Below are 27,405 nucleotides of genomic sequence, written 5' to 3' on the forward strand. Positions count from 1 at the left end.
CTGTTACCTGGTCCAATCAGGGAGCCCTGGCTGCCAGATATAAACAAGAGCGTCAGAGGTTCTGCTCACTCTGTGAGCTGGCTCTCAAGGAGTTGGATCAGTGTCAAGGGCTTCCCATGTGTAAAAAAAAAAGGGTGACTTGGTGACAGGATCCTTGTCTCTGTGGAATTATTCCAGTAACAGGTTTTTAATCATTTAACATACACTTCACATTTACACATTCCAATTGACCTCAATGCAGTAAAAGTGATGCTTTGTTTAAATGAGGAAGAAAATGTAAATGAAGTGGAGCTACAAATTAGCCAGAGGTAATGCAATTTCAGCTAGAAAGGAATTGGATACATGGTTTTCCATTCACTGTCAGACTATAACATTTTAATAGACAGTGTTACACTGCATAGACAAATGCAGGAAATGAGGTCAAATAATTTAGTGATTCATTTCCTATGTGATGAGTAGCCCAGTGGACATTCTGCAACAAAAAACTGACTTGATTTTTAATTTTGATTAATTTCCAGAAAAAAAATTAATGATTAATTAAAACATGTTTGAAGAGTATTACCATCAAGATCTCTTTCAAGCATTTCTTTGTAAATTAGATTTTTTTAACCATGTCAAGGGAGATAATTTTGAAAATGCATTATTATTCAGCTTCAGTACACCACATAATGATTGCCAGCAAGCAATGAACCCCAGATGTGGATGTGTGAAATGGTGTTAGGTGCTACATTATTGTGCTTAATCAGAGTGAGGTCTGTGCTGGAATATTTGTGCCTCAGAATGGGAAATGAAGCATAACTGCTGGAAATAATAAAAAGTAACTTCCAGTACAGTCCATCGGAAAGAAACAACAGGAAAAATATCCCTGTTGATTTTCCTTTTGAGAAATTGATAACAATTTTAATGTCTTCTCCCATTGTTTTTGAAGTGAAATTAAACTGTTTGTGAAAGTGATCAATGTTAATAATTAACTCACCAGCACTATTTAAAAAAACTTATTATGCCACAGTTCTGAATCTAATCTGATATTGGATTTCAAATTTCTCAATATCTTAGGCTCCTATTTTGAATTAAATATCTGGAAGGCTCTCTTAAAAGGAAGACAGGCAAAAACTTTGCACTCTGCACTCTGAAGAGAGATAAGTTACCAGAAAACACCACTGAGGATAACTGCATTAATCGGTTTAAGAGAAAATTAAGTGAATTTCTAGAAAGAGAGAGAGTGGTTCCTATTGTAACACTGTTTTTTGACTTGAAAATTGTCATGGCCCGATGGTATGGAGAGCTAGGAGAGCAGGGCTGGAGGAAGAGAGTGGATGGGGCTTGATGGTGATTCTGCAACCAGGGTGAAACATTTAGGTGGCAGGGTCTTTAAATAAAAAACACTCATGTTTTCATTGGATTCTTCAGATCAAGAATTAAGCCAGTTTCGACCTACACACCATTAAAAATGTGAGAATTTAACGGAGCCTCCCTCTCAGGACTCCACAGATACCACTGTTTCTTGGAGATTTCAGCTAAAAAGGTTTCGCTCCTGATCCCACACTTTGTCTCTCACTTTGGGAAGCCCTGATTGAGACATTTGGGGGTAGATTGTGCTCAGAGGTTTTCTGGATAATTATCATAATAACTGTTACGTTGAAATTCTGGAGAATTGGTGTAAATGGCCTTCCCACCAGTTCTGTATCATTGGTGTAAATGGCCTTCCCACCAGCTCTGTATTATTGGTGTAAATGGCCTTCCCACCAGCTCTGTATCATTGGTGTAAATGGCCTTCCCACCAGCTCTGTATTATTGGTGTAAATGGCCTTCCCACCAGCTCTGTATCATTGGTGTAAATGGCCTTCCCACCAGTTCTGTATCATTGGTGTAAATGGCCTTCCCACCAGCTCTGTATTATTGGTGTAAATGGCCTTCCCACCAGCTCTGTATTATTGGTGTAAATGGCCTTCCCACCAGCTCTGTATTATTTCCACCAACATCATTGGGAAGACCCCTTTGGAATTTCTGCTCCCTGGGGAGAAGGTAAGACTTGTAAATCTCTCTCAATGAGAACATATTTTATCCTGAAACCTCACTGTGTTGAGGAATATGCACTCACTGAAGATGTATGCGACCTGCCCCAATTTTTCTGTTACCTATTGTGCATCTGTTGCCCATGCAAACACTGTCAATGTGTGAACGGCTATGTTTTATCCAAAATATGCTGTACATTGTGCTGCATCTGTTGCTTTGGAATGTTGAGGGGTGGCGGAGAACAACATGGATCACAGTTTAACAGTGCAGACGCTGATTCAGTATAAATGTGGTTGCTGCTTCTACCCACTGGAGACTGTAGAGGTCTGAGTACTCATTCCTGTCCTAATGAGAAAATAAGTTACCAACATTCTATGTAAGATGTGGGAATCAGTTCTGCTCAGAAACTTCACACTAGAAACTGTTTGGCATCAGACCACAAACTGACTTATGTTAAAAAAGAAACTGGGTAGTTTCAAAATTTAAGTTGCCCCTTATAATCTGGATCATTTTATGTTTGCAGAATTCAACCAAAATTAAACCAATTCCTTAAAATTCCCTTTGCACCAAAACATGCCTCCTGTAAGATGTTCTGTTCTCTAATATCCAGTGATAGCTCGCAGAATGTAATGAAAACCACTCATTCTGAGTGTGTATTTGCTATTGTGTAGGTTTTCTTACCGTTCAGTTCACCAGGGCCTCTCCCTGTGTGAACATAAGACATAGAACAGTACAGCACAGTACAGGCCCTATGGCCCTCGATGTTGTGCCGGCCTTTTATCCGACTCTAAGATCAGACTAACCTACATACTTTTCATTGTACTATCTTCCATGTGCCTTAAATGTCTCCAGTACCACTGTTAGCAGTGTGTTCCACTCACCCATTGCTGTCTATGGAAAGAACCTACCTCTGACATCTCCCCTAAACCTTCCTCCAATCACCTTAAAATTATGCCCCTAGTGATAGACATTTCCACCATGAGAACAAGCTATCCACTCTATCTGTGCCTCTCGACATCCTGTACACCTCTATCAAGCCTCCTCATCCTTCTTTGCTCCAAAGAGAAAGGCCATAACTCCCTCAACCTTTCATCATAAGACATGCCCTCCAGTCCAGTCAGCATCCTGGTAATTCACCTTTGCATCGTCTCTAAAGCTTTCACATCCTTCCTATCATCAGACGACCCGAACTTAACATCATATTTCAAGTGTGGTCTAACCAGTGCTTTATAGATTGTAGCATAACCTCGTGGCTCTCAAACTCAATCCCCCTGCTAATGAAAGCCAAAACACCATATGCTTTCTTAAAAACCCAATCAACTTATGTGGTAACTTTGAGGGATCAATGGATGTGGACCCTAATATGGTAGAAAGTGAGGACTGCAGATGCTGGAGGCCAGAGTTGAAAGTGTGGTGCAGGAAAAGCATAGCAGGTCAGGGAGTATCCAAGGAGCAGGAGAATCGATGTTGTGGGCAAGATTCCTAATGAAGTGCTCATGTCCAAAACATAAATTCTCCTGCTCTTTGGATGCTGCCTGACATACTGTGCTTTCCAGCACCACGCTATGGACCCTAAGTTCCCTCTGTTCCTCCACACTGCCAAGAATCCTGCCTTTATCCCTGTAATTTGCATTCAAAGTCGGCTTTCCAAAGTGAATGACTGCACGCTTTTCTAGATTGAACACCATCTGCCACTTATCAGCCCAGTCAATGTCCCTTTACAACCAACAACAGCCCTCCATATTATCTACCACTCCACCAACCTTCTTGTCATTGGCAAATTTACTAACCCACCCTTCCACTTCCTCATCCAAGTCATTTATAAACATCACAAAGAGTAGAGATCTTGGAACCAACCCCTGTGGAACACCACTGGTCACAGAGCTCCAGACTGAATACTTTCCATCTATCATCACCCTCTGTCTTGTATGGGTCAGCCAATTCTGTGTTGTTCTGTGAATAGCCAGGTGTTTAAAAGCATACTTGTTGGAGGATTAGTACCAGCTTCAGTGTTCCTTCCAGCTGTTTGTGAGGCGAGCATCACTTCTTGGTTGACCCATCTGCTAGTAAAACAGTGACTGCAGCTTTACCATCGTGATAACCTGCAATGCACCTTAGTTCCAGATTCAAACCTTAGAATGAGAATAGGTCTCCTGAGGCAGAATATGTGCCTCTTTTGTCCAACTTCTACAATCCAGATTACTTTGCTTCTTTCTGCAATCTACATAAAAGTTTAATTATTATTGATGAGCTAAGCATCTCTATTTGCTGGCTGTAAGGATGCAATAAGAAATTATTTTAGTGGAGAGTCATCCAAGTGCTTCATGGAGATGTCCCATGGCATGGATATGTACATATGTTTAGCACATATTGACCCAGAATTCTATACTGCTTAAATCAGAAGACTCAATTGGGGCTGAAACTGTTTCTGCTGGTTTTCTGCATGAGAAGTGAAGGACATATATTTCTAGCTGTTGAGCCCTCATGCTTTTAATTAATGTGTATTAAAATGAGGACCACTGATGCTGCAGCCCAGAATGTCCTATATTTATGCTGGCAGTGCACATGGGCTCGGTTAGAATGAGAAGTATAAGGCACAGCTGTTTTCAAGATCAGCTGAGACTAGCTGAAGTAAGGAGTTTTTGAGTCTGATGACTGCTGAAAGTTTGAATTACTGCAGTTGGGAACAGCCTTTTGGAGCAATTCATTTTTTGGCATCAAGCCTAGACAGTCTTAAACTTGTTTCTGACTGCCTGTGAAAGTTCGAGACCACTGAGAGATTCCAAGACTACCTCCTTCATCCCCCACTCATGCATAAAGGAAAAGCCTATCAAGAGCAAGAATGGCCTTCCCTATGGTCACTGTTTTGCAGGCAGTTTTCATGGAGGAAGAGGTTCAAGAGAGCACAGAGAAAAGAAGAGTGGAACATAGTTAAGCAGGATAAATCTCAGCAGCTGGTTTTCCTCTCCAATTTATAACTGACTGAGGTTGCAAGAAAACCAGTGGAAGAGGATGTGGATCAGAAAATTGAAAATGCCCAAAAGGCAATGATGCGAGTCTGCTGAGGACTGCCTTTGGATCTGTAGTCACTGTAAGCTGATCACAAAGTGCTCTTTGACAATGAAGGTGACAACTGCACTCAACGTTATGGAACAAGGCCATTTCAAATAGTCACGAGGGATCTCTGCCTTATCTGTCAGCATACCATTCATATGTGTTGATCGAGTGACTGACGTTTTTCAGGAGAGCTGTTTCGAGAAACATAAATGATGTTGAAGCATTCAATTTTCTGTGGTATCTTTTAGACAAAGTGCAGAGTACGCCAGATAGAATCCATGTTGCTTTGAAACAATTTGCATTTTAACCCCTCACCTTCCTGTGTAGAAATGGTTTCCACACACTAAATGTAAAGACTGTATGACAACAATAAGCAAATTTTCATGTTAAAAAGACATTTGTTATAAGTTGCCTGAGACATTGTTGTTTCAGAATTTGGTCCTGCCTGCTCTTTTCAGGTCATAAATTAATGTTAAAAGAAGACCTTCCAGTGACAGTTCAGACCTCCGTTCACTTGGATAATGACCAGATTGAGAGTTTCATGAATAATACAGAGCATCAATCAAGCACTTGCCTCTCCTAGAAAGGTTATACAATAATTATCAGGGTGTTGACGGGGCACTTTAGCTGCCTTGACAATCCAGAATCAACTCTAGGCAATGGAAATGTATCTTCAAATGCTACATGGGCTGCATTCTAGAACAGTTAAGCATCAGTGTGAAGGTTGTGCACTGGGGTCATTAACCATGTCTTCTGGGAGGTGGGGGGGGGGGGGGGGGGGGGGGTGGTGGTGCCTTGTTACCCATGAGACAGCACTGGAACTGATGGGAAAGAAGATGTTCAAGAAACCTGGAAGTTCTGCAAAATGCAAGCGTCCTGAAAGGTTCCTCATTGAGGGCACGTGGCTGCAAAAATTATTGCTTGTGATCACAAAAGAAGTGATGCTTCCCTTTGGATCCATGTACAAAATCATTATAGCCTTGATCTCTATTTTACGTTTCAGGCACGAGACAACTGGCTCAGTCTGACACTTGGTGGCCCTCCTTGCCTCCTGCATGCCAGCTGTACAACCTTGGAATCTATAGCCTGTATGCTGGTTTTTTCACGTGTCCTTAACTTTCAGGTGCAGGGGCTGTGTGACTGCAGATGGAGAATTCTGCTCATTTTGCCTCATGATTTTGGGTCAGGCTGATGGAGGTACTAAACCGGTTTGGACAATGCAGCAGTTATCACCACCTGTCATGATATGGTGATGTGAACATTCTTGCAGTCCCTTGCTCCAGCAACGACATGGCCAAACAAAGCTAACTTTTGGAGTAATGGGGGTGTTGCCATGAGATCTTGTTTATGCCTTTCTGGTGAAACAGGTTGTGAATGACCAAGACTAACAGGAGAGAGGAAAACAGTGCAGAGGTAGTGACAATCCAGTGGGTAGTAGCAAGAAAGCACATTACTAGAAATAGGAGACAAGAGAGAAGAGGCAGTGGCATTTTTTGATTAAGGAAAACATTGCTACTGTAATTAGAGAGGATATTTCTGAGGGATCAACCAGTGCAAATATGTGGGTTGAGGGATGATCACCTCAATGTGATTGTACTCTAGGTCCCCCATTAGTCAGAAGGAAATAGAAGAGGAAATATATGGAGAGATCTCAGATGTATGTAAAATTAACAGTTGTAATAGTAGGGGATTTTAATTTTTCAAACATTGACTGGGACTACCATAATGTTAAAGGTTTCGATGGTGAGGAATTCGTTAAGTGTGTTCAAGAAAATTTTCTTTATCGGTATGTAAATATTCCAACTAGAGAATGAGCAAAACTTGACCTCTTGGGAATTAAAGTAGGGCAAGTGACTGCAGTTAGGAGGTTAACCCTTTGGGACTAATGATCATAATTCTATTAGTTTTAAAATAGTTAAAATAAATTAGTTTTAAACTAGAAAAGGATAAGCCTTCCATATAAGTTAAAGTTCTTAATTAGAGTGAGGCAAGTTTTAATGGTGAGACCAGAACTTGCAAACATTGATTGGAGTTGATTGTTTGCAGTTAAAGGAATGACTGATAAGTGGAAAGCCTTCAGAAGTATTATAGCAAGAGTTTAGTGTCATTATATTCCTGTTAGAGTGAAACCTAAGGCCAGTAAGAATGGGGAACAATGGATCAGTGAAGGTATTAAGGTTCTAGTCAAAAACAAAAAATAATCATTTATTAGACATGGATAACTGGGATCAAATGAATTTCTTGAGTGTAGAGGCATTCTTAAGAGGGAAGTCAGGAAGGCAAGGAGGGAATATGAGATAGCATTGGCATATAAGGCTAAGGATAATCTGAGGAGATTCTACAACTACATTAAGAGCAAACGAGCAACTAGAGAGAGTAGGGCCTCTTAAAAATCAACAAGATATTTACATTGAACCTCAAGAGATGGGAAAGATATTAAATGAATATTTTGTATTGATATTTACTGTTGTGACAGAAATAGAAGCGAGAGAACTCAGAGAAATAAATATTGATGTTTTGAAAACTGTTCACATTTCAGAAGATGAAGTGCTGGAGGTCTTAGAAATTATAACGGTTGATAAGTCTTGAGGGCCTGACCCAACAGTTCCAGGGTGTTATGGGAAGTAAGGGAGAAAGTTGCGGTGATCCTGGCAAAGATATTTGTATCATCTATAATCATGGGTGAGGGTGCCGGAGGACTGGATGCTGGCTAGTGTTGTATCTTTCAGAAAGGCTGTGAGGAGAAGTATCGGAATGATAGACCTGTGAGCCTGAAATTGGTGGTGGGTTGGTTGTTGAGGTGATTCTGAAAGATACGATTTATGTGCGTTTGGAGAAGCACTGGGCGGCACGGTGGCACAGTGGTTAGCACTGCTGCCTCACAGCGCCAGAGACCCGGGTTCATTTCCCGCCTCAGGCGACTGACTGTGTGGAGTTTGCACATTCTCCCCGTGTCTGCGTGGGTTTCCTCCGGGTGCTCCGGTTTCCTCCCACAGTCCAAAGATGTGCCGGTCAGGTGAATTGGCCATGCTAAATTTCCCGTAGTTTTAGGTAAGGGATAAATGTAGGGGTATGGGTGGGTTGCGCTTCAGCGGGTCGGTGTGGACTTGTTGGGCCGAAGGGCCTGTTTCCACACTGTAATGAAATGTAATCTAATCTAATGAAGTAATGATTAGGAAGAGTCAGCATGGTTTTGTGTGAGGGAAATTGTGTCCTTCTGGCATGAGCCCTTCAGGAATGAGGAGAGTGTGCCAAGCAGGCTAAGATAAAAGGTAGGGAGGAGGGACTTGGGGGAGGGGTGTTGGAAATGCGATAGGTGGAAGGAGGTTAAGGTGAGGGTGATAGGCCTGAGTGGGGGTGGGGGCAGAGAGATCAGGAAGAAAATTGCAGGTTAGGAAGGTGCTGCTGAGTTCGAGGGTTGGGAGTGAGACAATGTTGGGGGAGGGGAAATGAGGAAACTGGAGAAATCTGAGTTCATCCCTTGTGGTTGGAGGGTTCCTAGGGGAAGATGAGGTGCTCTTCCTCCAGCCGTTGTGTTGCTATGGTCCGGCGATGGAGGAGTCTAAGGACCTGCATGTCCTTGGTGGAGTGGGAGGGGGAGTTGAAGTGTTGAACCACGGGGTGGTTGAGTTGGTTGGTCCGGGTGTCCCAGAGGTCCCAGGAGGACCAGTTCCAATATCGAACAACCCAGATGGCCTCCTTCTTCAAAGATCTCAATTTCCCCCCAGACGTGATCGACGATGCTGTCCACCTCATCTCCTCCACTTTCCGCTCCTCCGCCCTTGAGCCCCGCCCTCCAATTGCCACCAGGACAGAACCCCACAGGTCCTCACCTACCACCCCACCAACCTCTATATACATCGTATCATCCGTCGTCATTTCCACCACCTCCAAACGGACCCCACCACCAGGGATATATTTCCCTTCCCTTCCCTCCCCTCCCCTATCAGATTTTCGAAAAGACCACTCCCTCCGTGACTCCCTTGTCAGGTCCACACCCCCCATCAACCCAACCTCCACTGCTGGCACCTTCCCCTGCAACCGCAAGAAATGCAAAACTTGCGCCCACACCTCCCCCCTCACTTCCCTCCAAGGCCCCAAGGGATCCTTCCATATCCACCACAAATTCACCTGCACCTCCACACACATCATTTACTGCATCCGCTGCACCCGATGTGGCCTCCTCTATATTGGGGAGACAGGCCGCCTACTTGCGGAACGTTTCAGAGAACACCTCTGGGACACCCGGACCAACCACCCTGTGGCTGAACACTTCAACTCCCCCTCCTACTCTACCAAGGACATGCAGGTTCTTGGACTCCTCCATCGCCAGACCATAGCAACACGACGGCTGGAGGAAGAGCGCCTCACCTTCCGCCTAAGAACCCTCCAACCACAAGGGATGAACTCAGATTTCTCCAGTTTCCTCATTTCCCCTCCCCCCACCTTGTCTCAGTCCCAACCCTCGAACTCAGCACCACCTTCCTAACCTGACCTCTCCGGTCCCGGCCCCACCCCCACTCTGGCCTATCACCCTCACCTTAACCTCCTTCCACCTGTTGCATTTCCAACGCCCCTCCCCCAAGTCCCTCCTCCCTACCTTTTATCTTAGCCTACTTGGCACACACTCCTCATTCCTGAAGAAGGGCTCATGCCCAAAACGTCGATTCTCCTGCTCCTTGGATGCTGCCTGACCTGCTGTGCTTTTCCAGCAACACTCTTTTCAGCTCTGATCTCCAGCATCTGCAGTCCTCACTTTCTCCTAGAAAATTGTGTCCACCTGATGAAGGAACAGCGCTCCGAAAGCTAGTGCCTCCAATTAAACCTGTTGGATTATAACCTGGTGTTATGTGATTTTTAACTTTGTTCACCCCAGTCCAACACCGGCATCTCCAAATCATAAGATCACAAAGATATCTTGATTGATTGGGTCAAAGGGCTGAGGAGTGGCAGATTGAGTGAAATTGGATGAATGCATTTTTGGGAAAACAAACTGAGGGCAAGACTTGGGTAATTAATTTTAGGATCCTGGGTAGTGTTGTAGAATATAGAGATCTAAGGATCAGGTACATAATTGTTTGAAATTTGTGTCACAGGGTGGTTAAAAAGGTGTTTAGCATGCTTGCCTTCACTGCTCAGACCTTTGAGTATCGGAATTAGAGCACCATATTGAGGTTATAAAGGACATTGGTGAGGCCTTTTCTTGAGTACTATGTGCAGTTCTGGTCACCCTGTTGTAGGACGGCTATTATTAAACTGGAGAGGGTTCAGAAAAGATTTACCAGGATGTTGCCGGGAAATGGAGTGTTTGTGTTAAAGAAATAAACTGGACTTCTTTCACTGGAGTGTTGGAAGTTGAGGGGTGACCTTACCGAGGTTTATAAATTCATGGGGACAGAGGTAAGGTGAATAGTAAAAGTCTTTTCTTAAGGTGGGGGACTTCAAAACTAGAGGGCATATTATTAAGGTGAGAGGAGAAAGACTTAAAAAGGACACGAGGGGCAACATTTTTACATAGAGTAGTTCGCGTGTGGAATGAACTGCCAGGGAAAGTGATGGATGCAGGTACAGTTACAGCGTTTAAAAGACACTTGCATGAGTAAATGAGCAGGAAGGATTTGGAGGAATATGGGCCAAACACAGGCAGGTGGGACTAGTTTAGATAGGGAGCGTTTTTGGCAGTGAATTGTTGGACCGAAGGGCCTGTTTCCATGCTGTATGACTGTATGACTCTTAATGGGAATAAAAGCAGTGCAGAGCCAATGAGAACACAGTGAAGAGCAGTAGGAAGGAGCAAGATCAAACGTCTAGTGAAAAATGGTGCAGAGACAGTGGGAACACTGAAGGTAGCAGCAGCAAAGAGCAAGACCAACAGAGGGGATAATGAGCATGCAGAAGTAGTGAGAACACAATTTGGGAGCAGTGAGAGTGTGAAATCAGTACTGGGGATAAAGGACAAAAGTCTTGCAGAGATGTTGGGAACACAGTAGGGGAGCAGTGAGACTGAGTGAGACCATCAGTGGGGATAAAGGCCATGTGGTGACAGTGGGAACACAGTAGATACTGTCATTGCCAGCAAAAACAATTTGAGTTGTAACTTCACAGGAAAGCAGATGGGTGATTGGATTGAGTGAAAACAGCCAGAAGAGAGGAAGTCCTAGCAGAGCAAGAATAGAGAGGCCCAGAGCCTCGAGCAAGGTTTGGAACACTATGGAAGCAATGAGTAGATATTACAGGGTTTGATGGAAATGAAGCACTCACTGGACGCTGACCCTAAACAAGATTGCAGACTGCTGGGATATTGGAGTGGGTTAGGGCAACAGTGTGTGTGCATTTCTGCCCAGCTGTGCAGTGGAGCCTGGTTTCCAATCATCCCAGCTATTCCTGCCACTGTCAAAAGATCTTGCTCTGCCAGCACTGTGTGGTAGTTGATGTTCGATGGCCACTTCATGTTGAAAAGTCTCACACACGTGCATCTTCCGCTCTGTCCCCAAAATGAAATGTTGGTCCTGGAACGTGAGGAGAACTTAAGCAGTACCCTGAACATTGCATTGCCATCACTGGGAACTTAGGTGTTTTGACATTGATGTCATTGTCCTGAGTGAGATGTAGTAGGGTGGAGAAGGTCAGCCCAAAAACAAGGTGGTGGTTCTTCTCAGGAAGAATGTTGACTCTGTGGGATTGGTTTTGCCAGAAAAGAAACAAGCTAGTTGACCACCTCGTTGAGCCTCCCTCTGATGGACCTTCAGCTCACCCTTACCTAGAAACAGTGCACCACAGTTATCAGTACGTATACCTTAACTGAAGGAGCATTGGATGAGCAAAAGAGGAATTTCACTCCAGCCTTGATCCATTGCTGTCCTTGTACCAAACTGAGACAAGCAGATCCTCCTTGGATGCCAGATTTGAGTGGGATACAAACCTCCAGAAAGGTTTGATTGGCAAGAAAGGCACAGGGAAAGTAAGCAAATGACATCCTCCTCCTGATGAAATCCTTGGAGCATGATCTGGTCATAACAAGCCAGAGCATCAAAGCACAATTGACCATTGAAACAAAAACAGACGTTGTTGGAGAAACTCAGCAGGTCTGGCAGCATCTGTGGAGAGAAATCAATTAATATTTCAAGTCCAGTGACCCTTCTTCAGAACTATATTGATGGTTGAAATCTTGTTGTTTGTTTAACAATATCCCTTCTGTCACCAATTAAAGCAGGATGGTCTTCATCTAAACCAGAGGGGTACCAATATCCTGGGTAGGAAATTCACTAAAGCTATTAAGGTGGATTTAAACTAATACAGCAGGGGGATGGGAACCAAAATTGTAGGACAGGTACAGAAGAGGATGAGAGTAGGGAGTTCCCAAATCAAGTATCTGACACGGGCAAGCGAGAACCTGGTTTGAAGTGTGTGTACTTCAATGCGAGAAGCATCCGAAATAAAGTGGGTGAACTGGCAGCATGGGTTGGTACCTGGGACTTCGATGTTGTGGCCATTACGGAGACATGGATAAAGCAGGGACAGGAATGGCTGTTGCAGGTTCCAGGATTCAGATGTTTCAGTAAGAACAGAGAAGATGGTAAAAGAGGATGAGGTGTGGCATGTTGATCAGGGACAATATTACAGTTGTAGAAAGGATGTTTGGGGACTCGTTAACTGAGGTAGTATGGGCTGAGGTTAGAAACAGGAAAGGAGAAGTCACAGTGCTGGGAGTTTTCTATAGGCCTCCAAATAGTCCCAGAGATGTAGAGGAAAGGATAGCAAAAATGAATCTCGATAGGAGTGAGAGAGGCAGGGTAGTTGTCATGGGGGACTTCAACTATCCAAATATTGACTGGGATCACTACAGTACGAGTACTATAGATGGGTCAGTTTTTGTCCAGTGTGTACAGGAGGGCTTCCTGACACAGTATGTTGACAGGCCTACAAGGGGTGAAGCCACTTTAGATTTAGTACTGGGTAACGAGCCTGGAAGTAGGTGAGATTTGGAAGTAGGTGAGCACTTTGGAGACAGCGATTACAATTCTGTCAGGTTCACTTTAGTGTTGGAAAGGGATAGGTGTACTCCACCAAGCAAGAGTTACAGCTGGGGGAAGGGAAATTATGAGGCAATTAGGCAAGATTTAGGAAGCGTAGAATGGGGAAGGAAACTGCAGGGGATGAGCACATTAAAAATGTGGAGCTTATTCAAGGAAAAGCTCCTGTGTGTCCTAGATAAGTATGTACCTGTCAGGCAGGGAGGAAGATATAGAACGCGTGAGCCGTGGTTTACTAAGGAAGTGGAATCCCTGGTCAAGAAGAAGGCTTATGTTAGGACAAAATGTGAAAACTCAGGGCGCTTGAGGGTTACAAGGAAGTCAGGATAGACCTAAAAAGAGAGCTCAAAAGAGCCAGGAGGGGACATGAGAAGTTGTTGGCAGATAGGATCAGGGTTAACCCTAAGGCTTTCCAGAGGTATGTCAGGAATAAAAGAATGACGAGAGTTAAATTAGGGCCAATCAAGGATAATAGTGGGAAGTTGTGTGTGGAGTCAGAGGAGATAGGGGAAGCACTAAATAAATATTTTTCGACAGTGTTCACTATAGAAAATGAAAATGTTGGCGAGGAAGATACAGAGATACTTGCATCTAGACTAGAAGAGATTGAGGTTCACAAGGAAGAGGTATTAGAAATACTGCAGAGTGTGAAAATAGACAAGTCCCCAGGGCCGGATGGGATCTATCCTAGGATCCTCTGGGAAGCAAGGGAAGAGATTGCCAAGCCTTTGGCATTGATCTTCAAATCATCATTGTCTACAGGAATAGTGCCTGAGGACTGGAGGATAGCAAATGTGGTTCCTTTGTTCAAAAAGGGCAGTCGAGACAACCCTGGTAATTACAGACTAGTAAGTCTCACTTCAGTTGTTGGTAAAGTATTGGAAAAGGTTATAAGAGATAGGATTTATAACCATCTAGAAAAGAATAATCTGATCAGGGGCAGTCAGCACGGTTTTGTGAAGGGTAGGTCCTGCCTAACGAATCTTATTGAGTTTTTTGACAAAGTGACCAAACAGGTAGATGAGAGTAAACTGGTTGATGTGATGAATATGGATTTCAGCAAGGCGTTCGATAAGGCTCCCCACAGTAGGCTATTATACAAAACGTGGAGGAATAGAATTGTGGGAGACATAGAAGTTTGGATCAGTAATTGGCTTGCTGAAAGAAAACAGAGGGTTGTAGTTGATGGAACATGGTCATCTTGGTCTCAAGTTACTAGCGGCGTACCGCAATGGTCGGTGTTGGGTCCACTGCTGTTCATCATTTTTATAAATGACCTGGATGAGGGCTTAGAAGGGTGGGTTAGTAAATTTGTGGATGACACTAAGGTCGATGGAGTTGTGGATAGTGACAAAGGATGTAGTAGGTTGCAGAGAGACATAGATAGGATGCAGAGCTGGGCTGAGAGGTGGCAAATGGAGTTTAATGTGGACAAGTGTGAGGTGATACACTTCAGCCGGAGTAATCAGAATGCAAAGTATTGGGCTAATGGTAGGATTCCTGGGAATGCAGATGAGCAGAGAGCTCTTGGTGTCCATGTACACAGATCCCTGAAAGTTGCCACCCAGATTGACAGGGTTGTTAAGAAGGCATACAGTGTTTTGGCCTTTATTAATAGAGGAATTGAGTTCCAGAACCAGGAGGTTATGCTGCAGCTGTACAAAGCTCTGGTACGGCCACACTTGGAGTATTGTGTACAGTTCTGGTCACCGCATTATAAGAAGGATGTGGAAGCTTTGGAAAGGGTGCAGAGGAGATTTACTAGGATGTTGCCTGGTATGGAAGGAATGTCTTACGAGGAAAGGCTGAGGGCCTTGAGGCTGTTCTCGTTAGAGAGAAGAAGGTTGAGAGGTGACTTAAAAGAGGCATACAAGATAATCAGAGGGTTAGATAGGGTGGACAGGGAAAGCCTTTTAGATTGGGTGGACGGCAAACACGAGTGGACACAACTTTAAAGTGAGGGGAGATAGGTATAAGACAGATGTCAGAGGTAGTTTCTTTACTCAGAGAGTAGTAAGGGTATGGAATGCTTTGTCTGCATCGGTAGTAGATTCGCCAAGTTTAAGTGCATTTAAGTCGTCATTGGACAAGCATATGGATGTACATGGAATCGTGTAGGTGGGATGGGCTTCAGATTAGTATGACAGGGCGGTGCAACATCGAGGGCTGAAGGGCCTGTACTGCACTGTTATGTTCTAAAGCACTTAATTCTTGTATCAGTGTCAGTAAACATGTTTGCTGGTCTTTGTTTATGCTGGGCCATGCCTTTGGTCCCTCCACAACTCTCTATACCAAATCATCCAATGAAAGACCTTTATGGAAAGTGAGCTAGAATCACTTGAGTAATCCAGTACAGTTTCTTGCAAGTTAACTCATTAGTCAAATACTTCCTTCGTTGCATGTAGCAATTTTAGCCAGGCTTTGCTTTTCAAAGGTTGCACCATTAATTTCCAAACATCCCAGCACCATACTTGGTATTGCATGAGACTTTTGCTTGAGTACCAACCCAGCATTTTTGGCAGATTCAGCTCTGTAGAGGTTTGGCTGTGTAAATCCCAGCTCCTTGGCACAAATCCATTGCAAATGCCACATGGAATTTTAGGTCTTTTAACACTAAGTTGGCAATCTCATTCAAACAGACCACAGGCTGCTGGTGTTGAAGTTGGTCCTTTCTGTATGCAACGCTTTGCTGTGTCTTATTCCAAAACTCCCATCAGACAATGGAAGTTTTTGTTTGGAACATTTGATTGAGCAATGCAAACAGCCTTAGGTGACAATAGATGGAGAATTTGAATTCTGTTCAAGTAAATCTGGATAGCAAAGCGAAAGTGAATGGTTAAAAAAAAGCCAATTCTTTCCCTTCGAGAAGAGTCCCCCTTTCCCTTATCCTACAGTGTTTTGCTTTCAGGTTTGGCTTCATACCTTCTGAAGTGGCCTATCAAGTTACTCAGTTTTAACAAGTTTGGCATTAAATGCCAATTTTATCAACACTGTCCACCTCCCAACCATGAGTATGAAAACCTGATGCCGTCAGAGTGTGCACTTTCCAAAAGTGGGACTATTTGAAATGTTGAATTGTACTGGAAGGGCTGTGTGAAAACCCGTCTGTACAAATTTGTAGTGTAGTGTTGAATTATTTTTATGATACAGTCATACGATATGAGCATTGCTAGCTAGTTCCAGCATTAATTGCCTCGGCATAATTGCAGTGGAGAGGGTGATGGTAAACCACCACCTTGAACTGTTCCAGTCCTGGTGTGTAGGCACACTGTCCTCCAAAGTTCTGTTTAGAAGGAAACTTCAGAATTTTGTCCCACTGAGGGAATGGTGATATATTTCAAAGTCAGGATTGCGTGTGGCTTGGAGGGTATCTTGCAGCTGGTGATGTTCCCAAGCTTTTGCTACCCTTGTAGCAAATGTGTGAAAGAAGTTGTGGGTTTGGAAGATGCTGTTTGAAGGAGCCTTAGGAATTACTGTCGTACACACTTTGAGGGAGATAGTGGGCGAGTGGGACTATCGCTTTACTGTTAATCTAGAGACACAGGTAATATTCTGGGGACCTGACTTCAAATCCCATCAAGGCAGTTTGTGGAATTTGAATTCAATAAAATCCAGAATTAAGATTCTACTGATGACCACGAATCCATTGTCAATTGTTGGAAAAACTATCTGGTTCACTAATGTCCTTGAGGCAGAGAAACTGCCATTCCTACCTGGTCTGGCCTACATGTGACTCCAGACCCACAGCAATGTGGTTGACTCATAACTGTCCTCTGGGCAATTGGGGATGGACAGTAAGTGTTGGCCTAGCCAGTGATGCCCTCATCCTGTGAATGAATTAAAAAAACCAGTTACGACTGTGTGTCAGTGGTGAAGTGACTGGATGTTGTCGAAGGATAAAGTATATTTTTCCTGGAATGTGTGGAGCTTCTTAAGTGTTGTTGGAGCTGCACCCATTTAGACAGTTTGGCAGTATTCCATTAAACATTTGACTTGTATCTTGTGATGGTAAGACCGGCACTAGAGAGACAGGAGGTGATTTAATTGTTGCAGTATTCCTAGCCTGTAGATTGCCATAATAGCCACAGATGCAGTTGAGTTTCTAGTCAGTTGTAACCCTCAGGATGTGGACAGTGGATTATTCAATGATGATAATGCCATTGAATGTCAACGAGTGATGATTAGGTTCTCTCTTGTTGGAGGTAGCCATTGCCTGGTACTTGTGTGTTATAAATGGTATTTGCGACTAATCAGCCTAAGCATTAACTTCAGCCTGGTCTTACTACATATGAACACATGCTGCTTCAGGATCTGAGGAGTTGTAGGTAGTACTGAACATTGTGCAATCATGAGTAAATATCCTGATTTCTGAACTTTTGATGGAGGGTGGTTATTGAGGAAGCAGCTGAAGATGGTTGCGTTTCGGAAACAAACCTGAGGAATGCCTGTTATGATGTCTCAGAGCAGAAATGGCTGAAGCATGGTTGAAGGAAAGACAGGACTGATAGCTCAGCATTCCAGGATGTGGAAGTTTCAGGTGTGATAAGGGGGATATGAGAGAGGTGGGGATGTTGTATTAATGATGAAGAAAGCCATCACTGCTGTAAGAGGTTTATTTGGAAGCACTAGTTTTTGGAGTGCTGCTCCTTCATTGGATGAAGAGCAGCACTCCAAAAGCTAGTGCTTCCAAATAAACCTGTTGGACTATAACCTGGTGTTGTGTGATTTTTAACTTTGTACACCCCAGGCCAACACCGGCACCTCCAAATCATCACTGCAGTAATGAGGGAGCTTGTCTGAGAAGGGTCTTCAAATGAGGCTGTCTGAGTAGAGCTTAGAAATAAAACATGGTGGTTACTTTGCTGGGATTACACTACAGGCCTCCCAAGAGTCAAAGACAGAGTGAACAACAGAGGGCATGTTCTAGAGGCCGTAAAGATGCATAAATCCCAGGGCCTGATGAGATGTGTTCCAGGTTGCTGTAAGAGATAAGGGAGAAGAGTGCTGGAGCCCTGGCAGAGATGTACTTTAATACATTGTTGGTCACAGATGAAGTTCTAGTTGGCTGGAAGATAGCTAATGTAGTTTTTGTTCAAGTAAGGCAGCAGGGATAGACTAGTTAGTCTGACTTCAGTGGAAGGGAAACTTTTGGAAAAATTCTGAGGGACAGGATTAATAAACACTTGGAAAGGCAGATATTGATCTGGGCTATACAGATGGATGTTTTTTTTTAGATTAGATTACCTACAGTGTGGAAACAGGCCCTTCAGCCCAACAAGTCCACACCGACCTGCCAAAGCGCAACCCACCCAGACCTCTTACCTAATACTACGGGCAATTTAGCATGGCCAATTCACTGACCTGCACATCTTTGGACTGTGGGAGGAAACCGGAGCACCCGGAGGAAACCCACGCAGACACAGGGAGAATGTGCAAACTCCACACAGTCAGTCGCCTGAGGCGGGAATTGAACCCAGGTCTCTGGCGCTGTGAGGCAGCAGTGCTAACCACTGTGCCACCGTGGATGTGTTGGAGTGAGATCCTGTCTAACAAATTTATAGAGTTTTTGAAAAAGTGACTAAATACAGAGAAACCTCGATTACGTGAAGGACATAGCCGAGGAGTATTTTGTTTGGTTAATTGATTTCCAGATAATTGAATCCTGGATAACATTGTTTAGCCAAGCACTGGGACCTTGCAATCTTGCCGGATAATCAAATGCCGGATTATCAAGGTTCCTCTGTACATTAATGAGGGTAGTACAGTTGATGTGGTTTACATGTTCTTCTGTTAAGCATATGACAAGGTCCCACAGGGAAGGCTGGTCCAAAATAGCCCATGAGATTCAAGGCAAGTTGGCAATCTGGATCCAAAATTGGCTTACAAATAGGAGGGAAAGGGTGATGTTGGATGGATCTTTTGTGATTGGAAACATGTGACCAGTGGTGTATCTCACAGCTTGGTGCTGGGACCCTTACTGTTTATTATCAACATTAACGATGTGAGTGCAGAAGCTATAATTAGTAAGTTTGCAGATGACATGAAAACTAGTGGTGATGACAGTGAGAAGGATAGTCTCAGTCTGATATTGATTAGCTTGTAAAGTGAGCAGATGGAATTTAGTTCTGATAAGTGTGAGGTGATGCATTTTGGGAAATCTGAAAAGGGAGAGATAGGGAGTACTGAGGAACAAAGGGACCTTGGTGTATCATAGATCCCTGAAGAGGTCAGCACAGATAGACAGGGTGGTGAAGGAGGCAGATGGGATGCTTATCTTCATTAGCCGGTGGATGTATTATATGAACAGGAAAGTATTATTACAATTTTATAAAACATTGGTCATATGGAATGTTGAGTGCAGTTCTGTTCACCACACTCAGACGAGTGTGATTGTACTGGATGTTGCCTGAAATGAAAAGTCTCAGTTATGAGGAGAGAGACTGGATTGTCTAGATTTTTTTCCCTTGGAGTAGAGGAGGCTGAAGGGGGCTCTGATTGAGATATACAGAGGCATAGACAGAGTTGATCATGAGAACTTATTTCTCAATGGCAGATGAGTCCAAGACGAAAGTGCATACGTTTCAGAGGAGGTCTGTGAAATGTTTTTTCACCCAGAGGGTTGCTGGAAGTATGGAGTATGCTGCATGAGAGGGTGGTGGATACAGGTGCTTCATCATCACTTAAGAAGCATCTGGGTGAGTACTGAAGATGCCAGGATACAGGCCAATAGACCAAGTACAGGTGAATAGAATTAGTGTACTTTGATGTTTGTTGGTTAGCATAGTCATGATGGGCAGAAGGTCCTGTTTCTATGCTCCATGACTTTATGATTCTATGACCTCCAAAACCCAGGACCATCTTCCTTTGGGGTTAGTATGATTCCACGTAATGGAGATTTCTCCCCCTGACCCAGTGATGGCAGTTTGTCATGAGCATCTTCAGGCCGTACACTCAGATGTCACCTTGATATCAAGTCTCACCTCATCTCTGGAGGTCAGCTGTTCTGTCCATGTTGGCCCAATATTGTAATCAGTAATGAGTTCAAAGGCTGGGTAGCCCTGGCTGAATCCAAACTCTGCATCTGTGAGCATGTTATTCTGAAGCAAGTACTACTTGATAGCACTGTCAATGATTGCTTCCATCACTTTGCTGAAAATCAAAAGTAGACTGATAACTGGAGAATTACTGCACTTTGATTTGTCCTGCTCTTTTTTTAATGGACAGATCATACTTCAGCATTTTTCCACACTGACACCAGTGTTGTAGCTGTACTGGAATAGCTTGACTTGGGGTCATGAAGGGTTCTGCAGCACAATTCCTGCGTATATTGCCAGAATGTTGTCAGAACTTAAAGCTTTTGCAGTATTCACTGCCTTAAGCAATTTTGTGATGCCCATTTGGAGCGAATTGAAGTGGTTGAAGATGCACCTTAGATCCTGGGACCTCAGTGGTGGGCTGAGATGGATTGTCCATTTGGTACTTCTGGCGGATGGTGGATGCAAATCTTCAGCCATTTCTTTTGCTCTGATGTGCCGGGCTCTCCTGTTGTTGAGAATGAGTATATTTCTGGAACCTATATTCCTGTTAGTTGTTTGCTACCATTCACAGCTGGATTCTGCAGGAGTTTAGAACCTAGAACCTTGATCATGGTGTTCGCACAGCCATTATATGCTACCTCTGTTGTTTGACATGCAAGTAATCCTGTGTTGTAATCACATGTTAACACCTCATTTTTTTTTGTATGCCTGGTGCTGCTCCTGGCACGTTCCCCCACAGTCTTCAGAGAACCAGGTTTGATCTGTCAGCTTGATCGTGATGGTTAGTGTGAATGCATCTGGAACATGACACTTCACATTTACCTTTAAAATCAGAAAAAGTTAGGGTCTATGCTATCTTCCTAAAATATTTCGAGGAGATGTGGTCTGGTTCATAACAAATTTGATACAACTGAGTGGCTTGCTGAGTCATGTCAGAGGACATTTAAGAGTCAGCTAAATTGCTGTGGATTTGGAGTTTAATGTAGACCAGACCAGGTAAAAACAGCAGGCTTACTCTAGAGGACATGAATGAACCAGATTTTTTTGTTGTTGTTACAATCAGCAATGATTACATGGTCACTAATACACTAGCTTTTAATTTCACCGTCGGCCATGTTGGGTCTCAAACCCATGTCCCCAGTAGATGAACCTGTGTCTTTAGTGGTTTGACATTCAAAGGACACTTAACAAACAACAACATTGCTTTGGATCTGGAGTCTCAGGTCAACCAGTCTAGCTAAGGACAGCAGATTTCCTTCCCTAAAGATCATTAATGAAGAAGAGGGTAGGCTTTTATGATCAAAGATGGTTTCACGGTATTCATCACTGAAACTAACTTTCACGTCTTGATTTTCCTTATTGAATTTAAATTCCATCAGTTGTCATGGCATTTGAACTCTGGTCCCAGAGCATTAATCCAGGCCTTTAGATTACTGGTCCATTGACAGTACTTCTCCTTTGTTATCATTGCTGAAGCACTGATTTGATTAGCCTCCAATAACTGGCTGTGCTCCTTGTCGGAGAATCACTGCCCAGTTTTCAATGATTCATAAAAACTAATTGCCATCTAAACTGGATAGTTCAGCTTAAAACCAAATGGAATAGCTTGCCTTGTTGTCAGGGATGTGAGAAAATTGAAAAATGCTGCATAGAATTTTGGGGCAAGTAATGCTAAATGGACAATTTTGTGATAAGAGACCATTTTTAATAGTTTGATTTGATACAGGGTTCAGATTCTGATTCCAACATTCCTCTTTTGAAAATGGTTTGATGTTTAGGTGCTTGTTTTGAAAGAGACAGTACAGTGTGATTTGGTTTTTCTATCTGTGTAGTGTGGTGAGAGATCTTTTAAATAAATCAATGCGGGTGACATAAGGTCATTAATTTAGATTTTGAAATAGCAACAGTATAGCTGCTTGTTTAAAACAAAACTATAAATGTAATCAATATGTTTTCAGGTTTTCCTTGATATTGGTGCACATGCTGAAAATTTTAATTGAAGGAGTCTGAGACTGTGTGCCACTGTAATTATTGATAGCAGCTTTCTGATCCCCAGAGTAATACCACACATGTCTTCCTATCTCTCGGTCTTCTTGCAGGAATATTAAAGTTTCATGAGTGCTATTTGGGTGATGGCCTGGCGGAAAACAGCAACGATTTTAATGAAACAAGCAGCATCAACCTGCAGGCTTCCAGTTTCTCAACCCTCGAACAATATGTGACCAATGTTCGAGAAGCACTTGGTGTTGACTCCTACTATACAAGGTAAAGTTTTCATTTCTTTCAGGGGTAGTTATTCATTTTGATATCCTCTCTGTGTTTAAGATGATGTCATTCTCACTTTGCTTCTTTCACAGACAGATTGAAAGACAGGCACAAAGTGCTTTATTACAGACTGCGATTATGTTTGAGATCATTAAAATTAGTGATTGACATCCCTTTGCAGTTGTAATGCATAGTAACACCAGCATTTGTTTCACTCTTTCCACTTTGCTGCCATCTGCTATGGTTTGTTTGAGCTTCTTTCTCATAAAGCATTAAATATTAAAGTGCAATAAAAAGCAAAGAGTGGAGGAGAAAATCTGTTCATTTATTCATCTCACCCTGCAGTCTAAGTCCATAAACAGTACCAAAGTAATTGAGTTTCCCTATTCCTCCTCCTCCTCCTACATTTTTCCAGGAACATTGCTACATCAAGTTGAAATATAATTTTTTTTAACTAGCGTCATAGAGTCTTCCAGAATGGAACTGACCTTTCAGTCGAACTCATCCATACCAACCAGACATCCAAATCTGAGCTAGTCCCATTTGCCAGTATTTAGTCCATATTCCTCCCAATCCTTCCTATTTACGTACCCATCCAGATGCCTTTTAAATATTGTAATTGTTCCCGCATCCACCACTTCCTCTGGCAGCTCATTCCATGCATGCACCACCCTCTGCGTGAAAAACTTACCCCTCACATTCTTCTTAAATCCATAAGGGCGGTCACAACGCCAGGGTTCCAGGTTCGAATCTTGGGCGACTGCCTGTGTGGAGTATGCACGTTCTCCTCATGTTTACGTGGGTTTCCTCAGGGTACTCCGATTTCCTCCCACAAACCAAAGATGTGCAGGCCAGGTGAATTGGCCATGCTCAATTGTCCATAGTTGTTAGGTGCATTAGTCAGGGGGGTGGGTTACTCTTCGGAGGATCGGTGTGAACTTGTTGGGCCAAAGAGCCTGTTTCCACACTGTAGGGAATCTAATCTAATCTAAATCCTTCCCCTCTCAATTTACTAACCTATGCCATCTACTCTTGGACTCCCCCACCCCAGGGGAAAAACCTTGTCTATTTACCCTAGACATGCCCCTCATGATTTTATAAACTTCTGTAAGGTCACCCCTCAGCCTCTGACGTTCCAGGGAAAAACAGCCCCAGCCTATTCAGCCTCTCCCTATAGCTCAAACCCTCCAACCCTGGTAACACCATTGTTAGTCTTTTCTGCATCCCTTCACAATTAACAACATTCTTCCTATATAAAGGTGACTAGAAGTGTATGCAGTATTCTAAAAGTGGCCTCACCAATGGCCTGTACAGCCACAACATAACGTCTCAACTCTTATATTCAGTATTCTGACCAGTGAAGGCAAGCAAGTCAGTTCAGATAAACAAAACATGTATTTTGATTGAAAAGATTGAAGGTAGAACCATTGTTGTCCAGTTTTCCCAGAAACAATTAAATTCTGAAATATAATCTGAATTTAATTCTTAACTCTTATGAAATAAAAACAAAGTTTAATGCACTTAACCACTGTAAACTAAAGGAATTCTATAATGTAGAAACACAATTTAATCCTTTCAATTACATCAAAAAGAAAGTTGCTGAAAGATAGTGTTATTTAATAACTCACCTCACTCATTATAAACAAATAATGGTAATATCCTTATGATTGGGAATGGCTGCCATCTTCCTTATCCATCTGAGAGCATCCATCCAGCCAGCCAGCTGGCCCACTTACCAAGTATTCCCATTTTTCTATGTTTCCATTCCTATTTAGCCTGACATGCTCTTAGTCCATCTTCACCAAGTCCTCTTAGTTCATGAACTTATCCAACAATCCTAGTATTTTTATCTTATCTGCTAAATGTAAGTGTATTGTATTAGATGTTCACACATCTCTGCTTCTCCATGTCCCTTCCAGATAACCAATTTGTTATTATCAACGAAGCCCAAGTATTTTGTGCGATGTTGCCGAATTCCATGTACCTGCTTTTGGTCCATCTCCCTCAATATTTTTGCTGAACAAAAACTTAGCTAGCTCAGATTTAAAATTAACAATTGATCATGCATTCCACTGCCATTTGTGAAAGATAATTTCCAAACCTTTATGAACTATTGTGTGTCAAAGTGTTTCCTAAACCCTCTCCTAAACAGTCTGATCACAATTCTCATATCATGCCCTTTAGACACAGATTCCCCAACCAGTGGAAATGGTTTATTCTTTATGTACCCTGTTTTTTTTCTGTTAATAACATGAAGACATCGATCAGATCACCTCTTCATCTTCTAAATTCTAGAGAAAACAGTCCTAATTTGTATACTGTCTCCTTGTGACTTAACCCCTGCAGTCCGGGTGTCATTCTTGCAATGATAATTTAACCCCTAAAGTCCAGGTGGCATTGTGTTGGACTCCTTCTAAGGCCAATATATCCTTCCTAAGGTGTGGTGTGTTGGACATGTTCTTTAAAACTCCAGTACCACCAGCCCTAAAACAAAATTCCAATCTCTGAAACTTTATTTCTAAATTAATCTCCTTTGAAAGATTCCTTATTTTTGGTTCTCCTATCAATCTTTACTTGGCTGACTAAGCATTTTTCTGTCAATTACCTTGTGATAATTGTCTGCATTGAATGGCTATATAAATGCAAGTTGTTATGGTTATTAGTGTTTGGGGTGTTACACTAAATTTGGGGGAGTGTGCTGGAAATTATATCCGCTATTCCTGGAGTTATGGCAAAAGTTAAGGCTTTTAACAAGTATTTAAGGATTCCAAAATTTATCTATCTTGTACACCCATGTTGATAAAAAGCATGGACCAAGATTCCATACTGAGCCAAAATTAATATTTATTAGAGTAAGTAAACACCGGCTACAGAAAAACGGCTATGAACTGTTGCCATTTCACACTCCAAACTAAAAGTCTGATTCCTTCAAAAATTATCCTATGTTATGGACCAGACCAGACCCCTCAAAATATTCAGAAGATTGTATGAAACTAAATTTTGATTATTTAAATGGTAAATGTAAGCTGCTACATTCTAGATGCAATTCAATTGGTCAAACTACCAGATTTGAAGTAAAACACACTTTATTCATATACTATAGTTAAAATATAAGAAAAGAAAGAACAAAAGAAAAGAGTTGGAAAAGAAAGTTGTAGCACAATAATAGATTAGTTAGCTACTAAACAATAACTGTTCCAATATAGTAACATCCCATAAACACACCCTTGGCCAAAAGCAAATTCAGAAAATAGATTGTCTCACCTGTAACTTCAGCAGCATAAGAGGAAAAGCATAGAAAACTCCTGAGAGAGTGTAGCATGGAAAGATGTACTATAGTCACAAACCCAACACAACTGCTGCTGAAGAAACTAAGAAACTAAACATCCTGTTTCTATGGGACCCAACCACACCCATTCATGCTGCTACTATTGTTCCAGTTAAAAAAAAACCAAGGCCTCACAAGCTGTTTCCTCCAGAAGTTTTCAAATGACATCTGGACACCTATGTCTTAAAACCTTTCTGTTAAAAAGAACAGTCAAAAATAGACCTTTTAAAGCCGTACTATTGTCACACCCATATATATATTAACACAGACAGAGTCAGGAAAAATAATGGGGTGTTGTGGATGGAGGGAATGACTGGGAAGACGGTTCAGTTGTTCCTGTTAATAGGATTTCTGAGATTCTATTGGTCAGAATGCTGCTTCTGTCTTCCTTGTGCATAGGCTTTCACTGGTTTGCAAGAGGCACTGGATGGCTGATTTAAAAAGGTTTCTGATTTATCAATTAAAAGTCACAACCTCCAGTAACTGCTGAAGGAAAGATGAACTGACTTTCTTGAGGCCAGAGTGTTTTTTATTGTGGAGAACAGAGACAGCGCCTTAGCTGAAGGCTTCTCTATATTATACAATCCCAAACTGTTCAGCCACCTTAGAAACAAGCACATTGTTATTAGAAGCAGGAGCTTTTTTTGACATGTTGCAATCATGGTAAATTAGGACGAGCAAATAGTAACAGCAAAATGACATAGATGCTGGGAATCTGAAATTTAAAAATGGACAATGCTGGAGAAACTCAGCAAGCCTGATAGTATCTGTGGAGAGAGAATTAGAATTAACATTTCAAGTCCAGTATAAATCATTTTTAGAACTGAAGACTCACATTGAACGAGCAACTTTCAACTTCTGTCTTGTCATCCATGAAACTTTTTATGGATATAAAGGTTTTTAAAAGGAAGAAAGGTAGACCTGAAATGGCTGCAATAGCAACCTGACTGACTGCACCCAACGGACCAATGTATTTATGTCAAAGCCATACAACTGAGTCAGCATCAAGGAATTCAGATGTATATGATAATTCCTTACATTGGGTGATGGCAGGCTGTCCTGCCAGTCAGCCAGCTTGGAAAGACAATGAAGTTACACTCAGGAATGCACATTATTCTATAGTGAACAGCTTTTGAGCAGTGCGGCAGAGTAAAAGAAAGTTGGATTAGTCGACAATAATTGGAAGATACCCTTTCTCTCTGCCTCTGTCTACTGGTGCAGAATGCACAAGTCAACTATTAAACAACTATGCTTTCAGTTTAAGAATTTAACAACTCAAGGACTGTCAGTGCTTTTTTTTTAATCTACGTTACATTTATTCACCCACTTTGTACCAGACCCATTCTGTTTGAATCATCCTACCTCTGGTTGTGTATGTTCACTATCATAGTTTTCTTGTTGTTTCTCTGAGGTAGTAGGTATTAACCTTCCTCTTTCTTTCACTCATGAAAACCTAAGTAATTTGCTGCATTATTTTCTAGCAAACAACATCCTAATTGAAGTGTGATACCTTCATGTTATAAAGAAATAAAAAGAATTGTTGTGACCAACTAAAAGGAGTTTATAATAAATGGAGCAAATGGTTCAATGACATCATCTGGGTGGTCAGAGTCATTGAATGCATTTTCAAAAGACAGTTCCTGTATATTGCTTCACCAGGCTCAGATGC

At 42.4% G+C, this 27,405-nt stretch overlaps 1 protein-coding gene across 6 annotated transcripts in view; it reads left to right on the forward strand.

The window, feature by feature from the left end:
- The window catches only part of ttc28 (tetratricopeptide repeat domain 28), a 760,569-nt gene that overhangs the window by 571,518 nt on the left and 161,646 nt on the right, over window positions 1-27,405 (forward strand). For all 6 annotated transcript variants that reach the window (XM_072588038.1, XM_072588039.1, XM_072588042.1 and 3 more), the window contains one exon: window positions 22,243-22,408. In XM_072588038.1, the coding sequence (XP_072444139.1) occupies window positions 22,243-22,408 (166 nt within the window). The remainder of the gene's footprint in view (window positions 1-22,242; window positions 22,409-27,405) is intronic.

This window comes from Chiloscyllium punctatum, chromosome 17 (assembly GCF_047496795.1).
Source record: "Chiloscyllium punctatum isolate Juve2018m chromosome 17, sChiPun1.3, whole genome shotgun sequence".
NCBI lineage: Eukaryota > Metazoa > Chordata > Chondrichthyes > Orectolobiformes > Hemiscylliidae > Chiloscyllium > Chiloscyllium punctatum.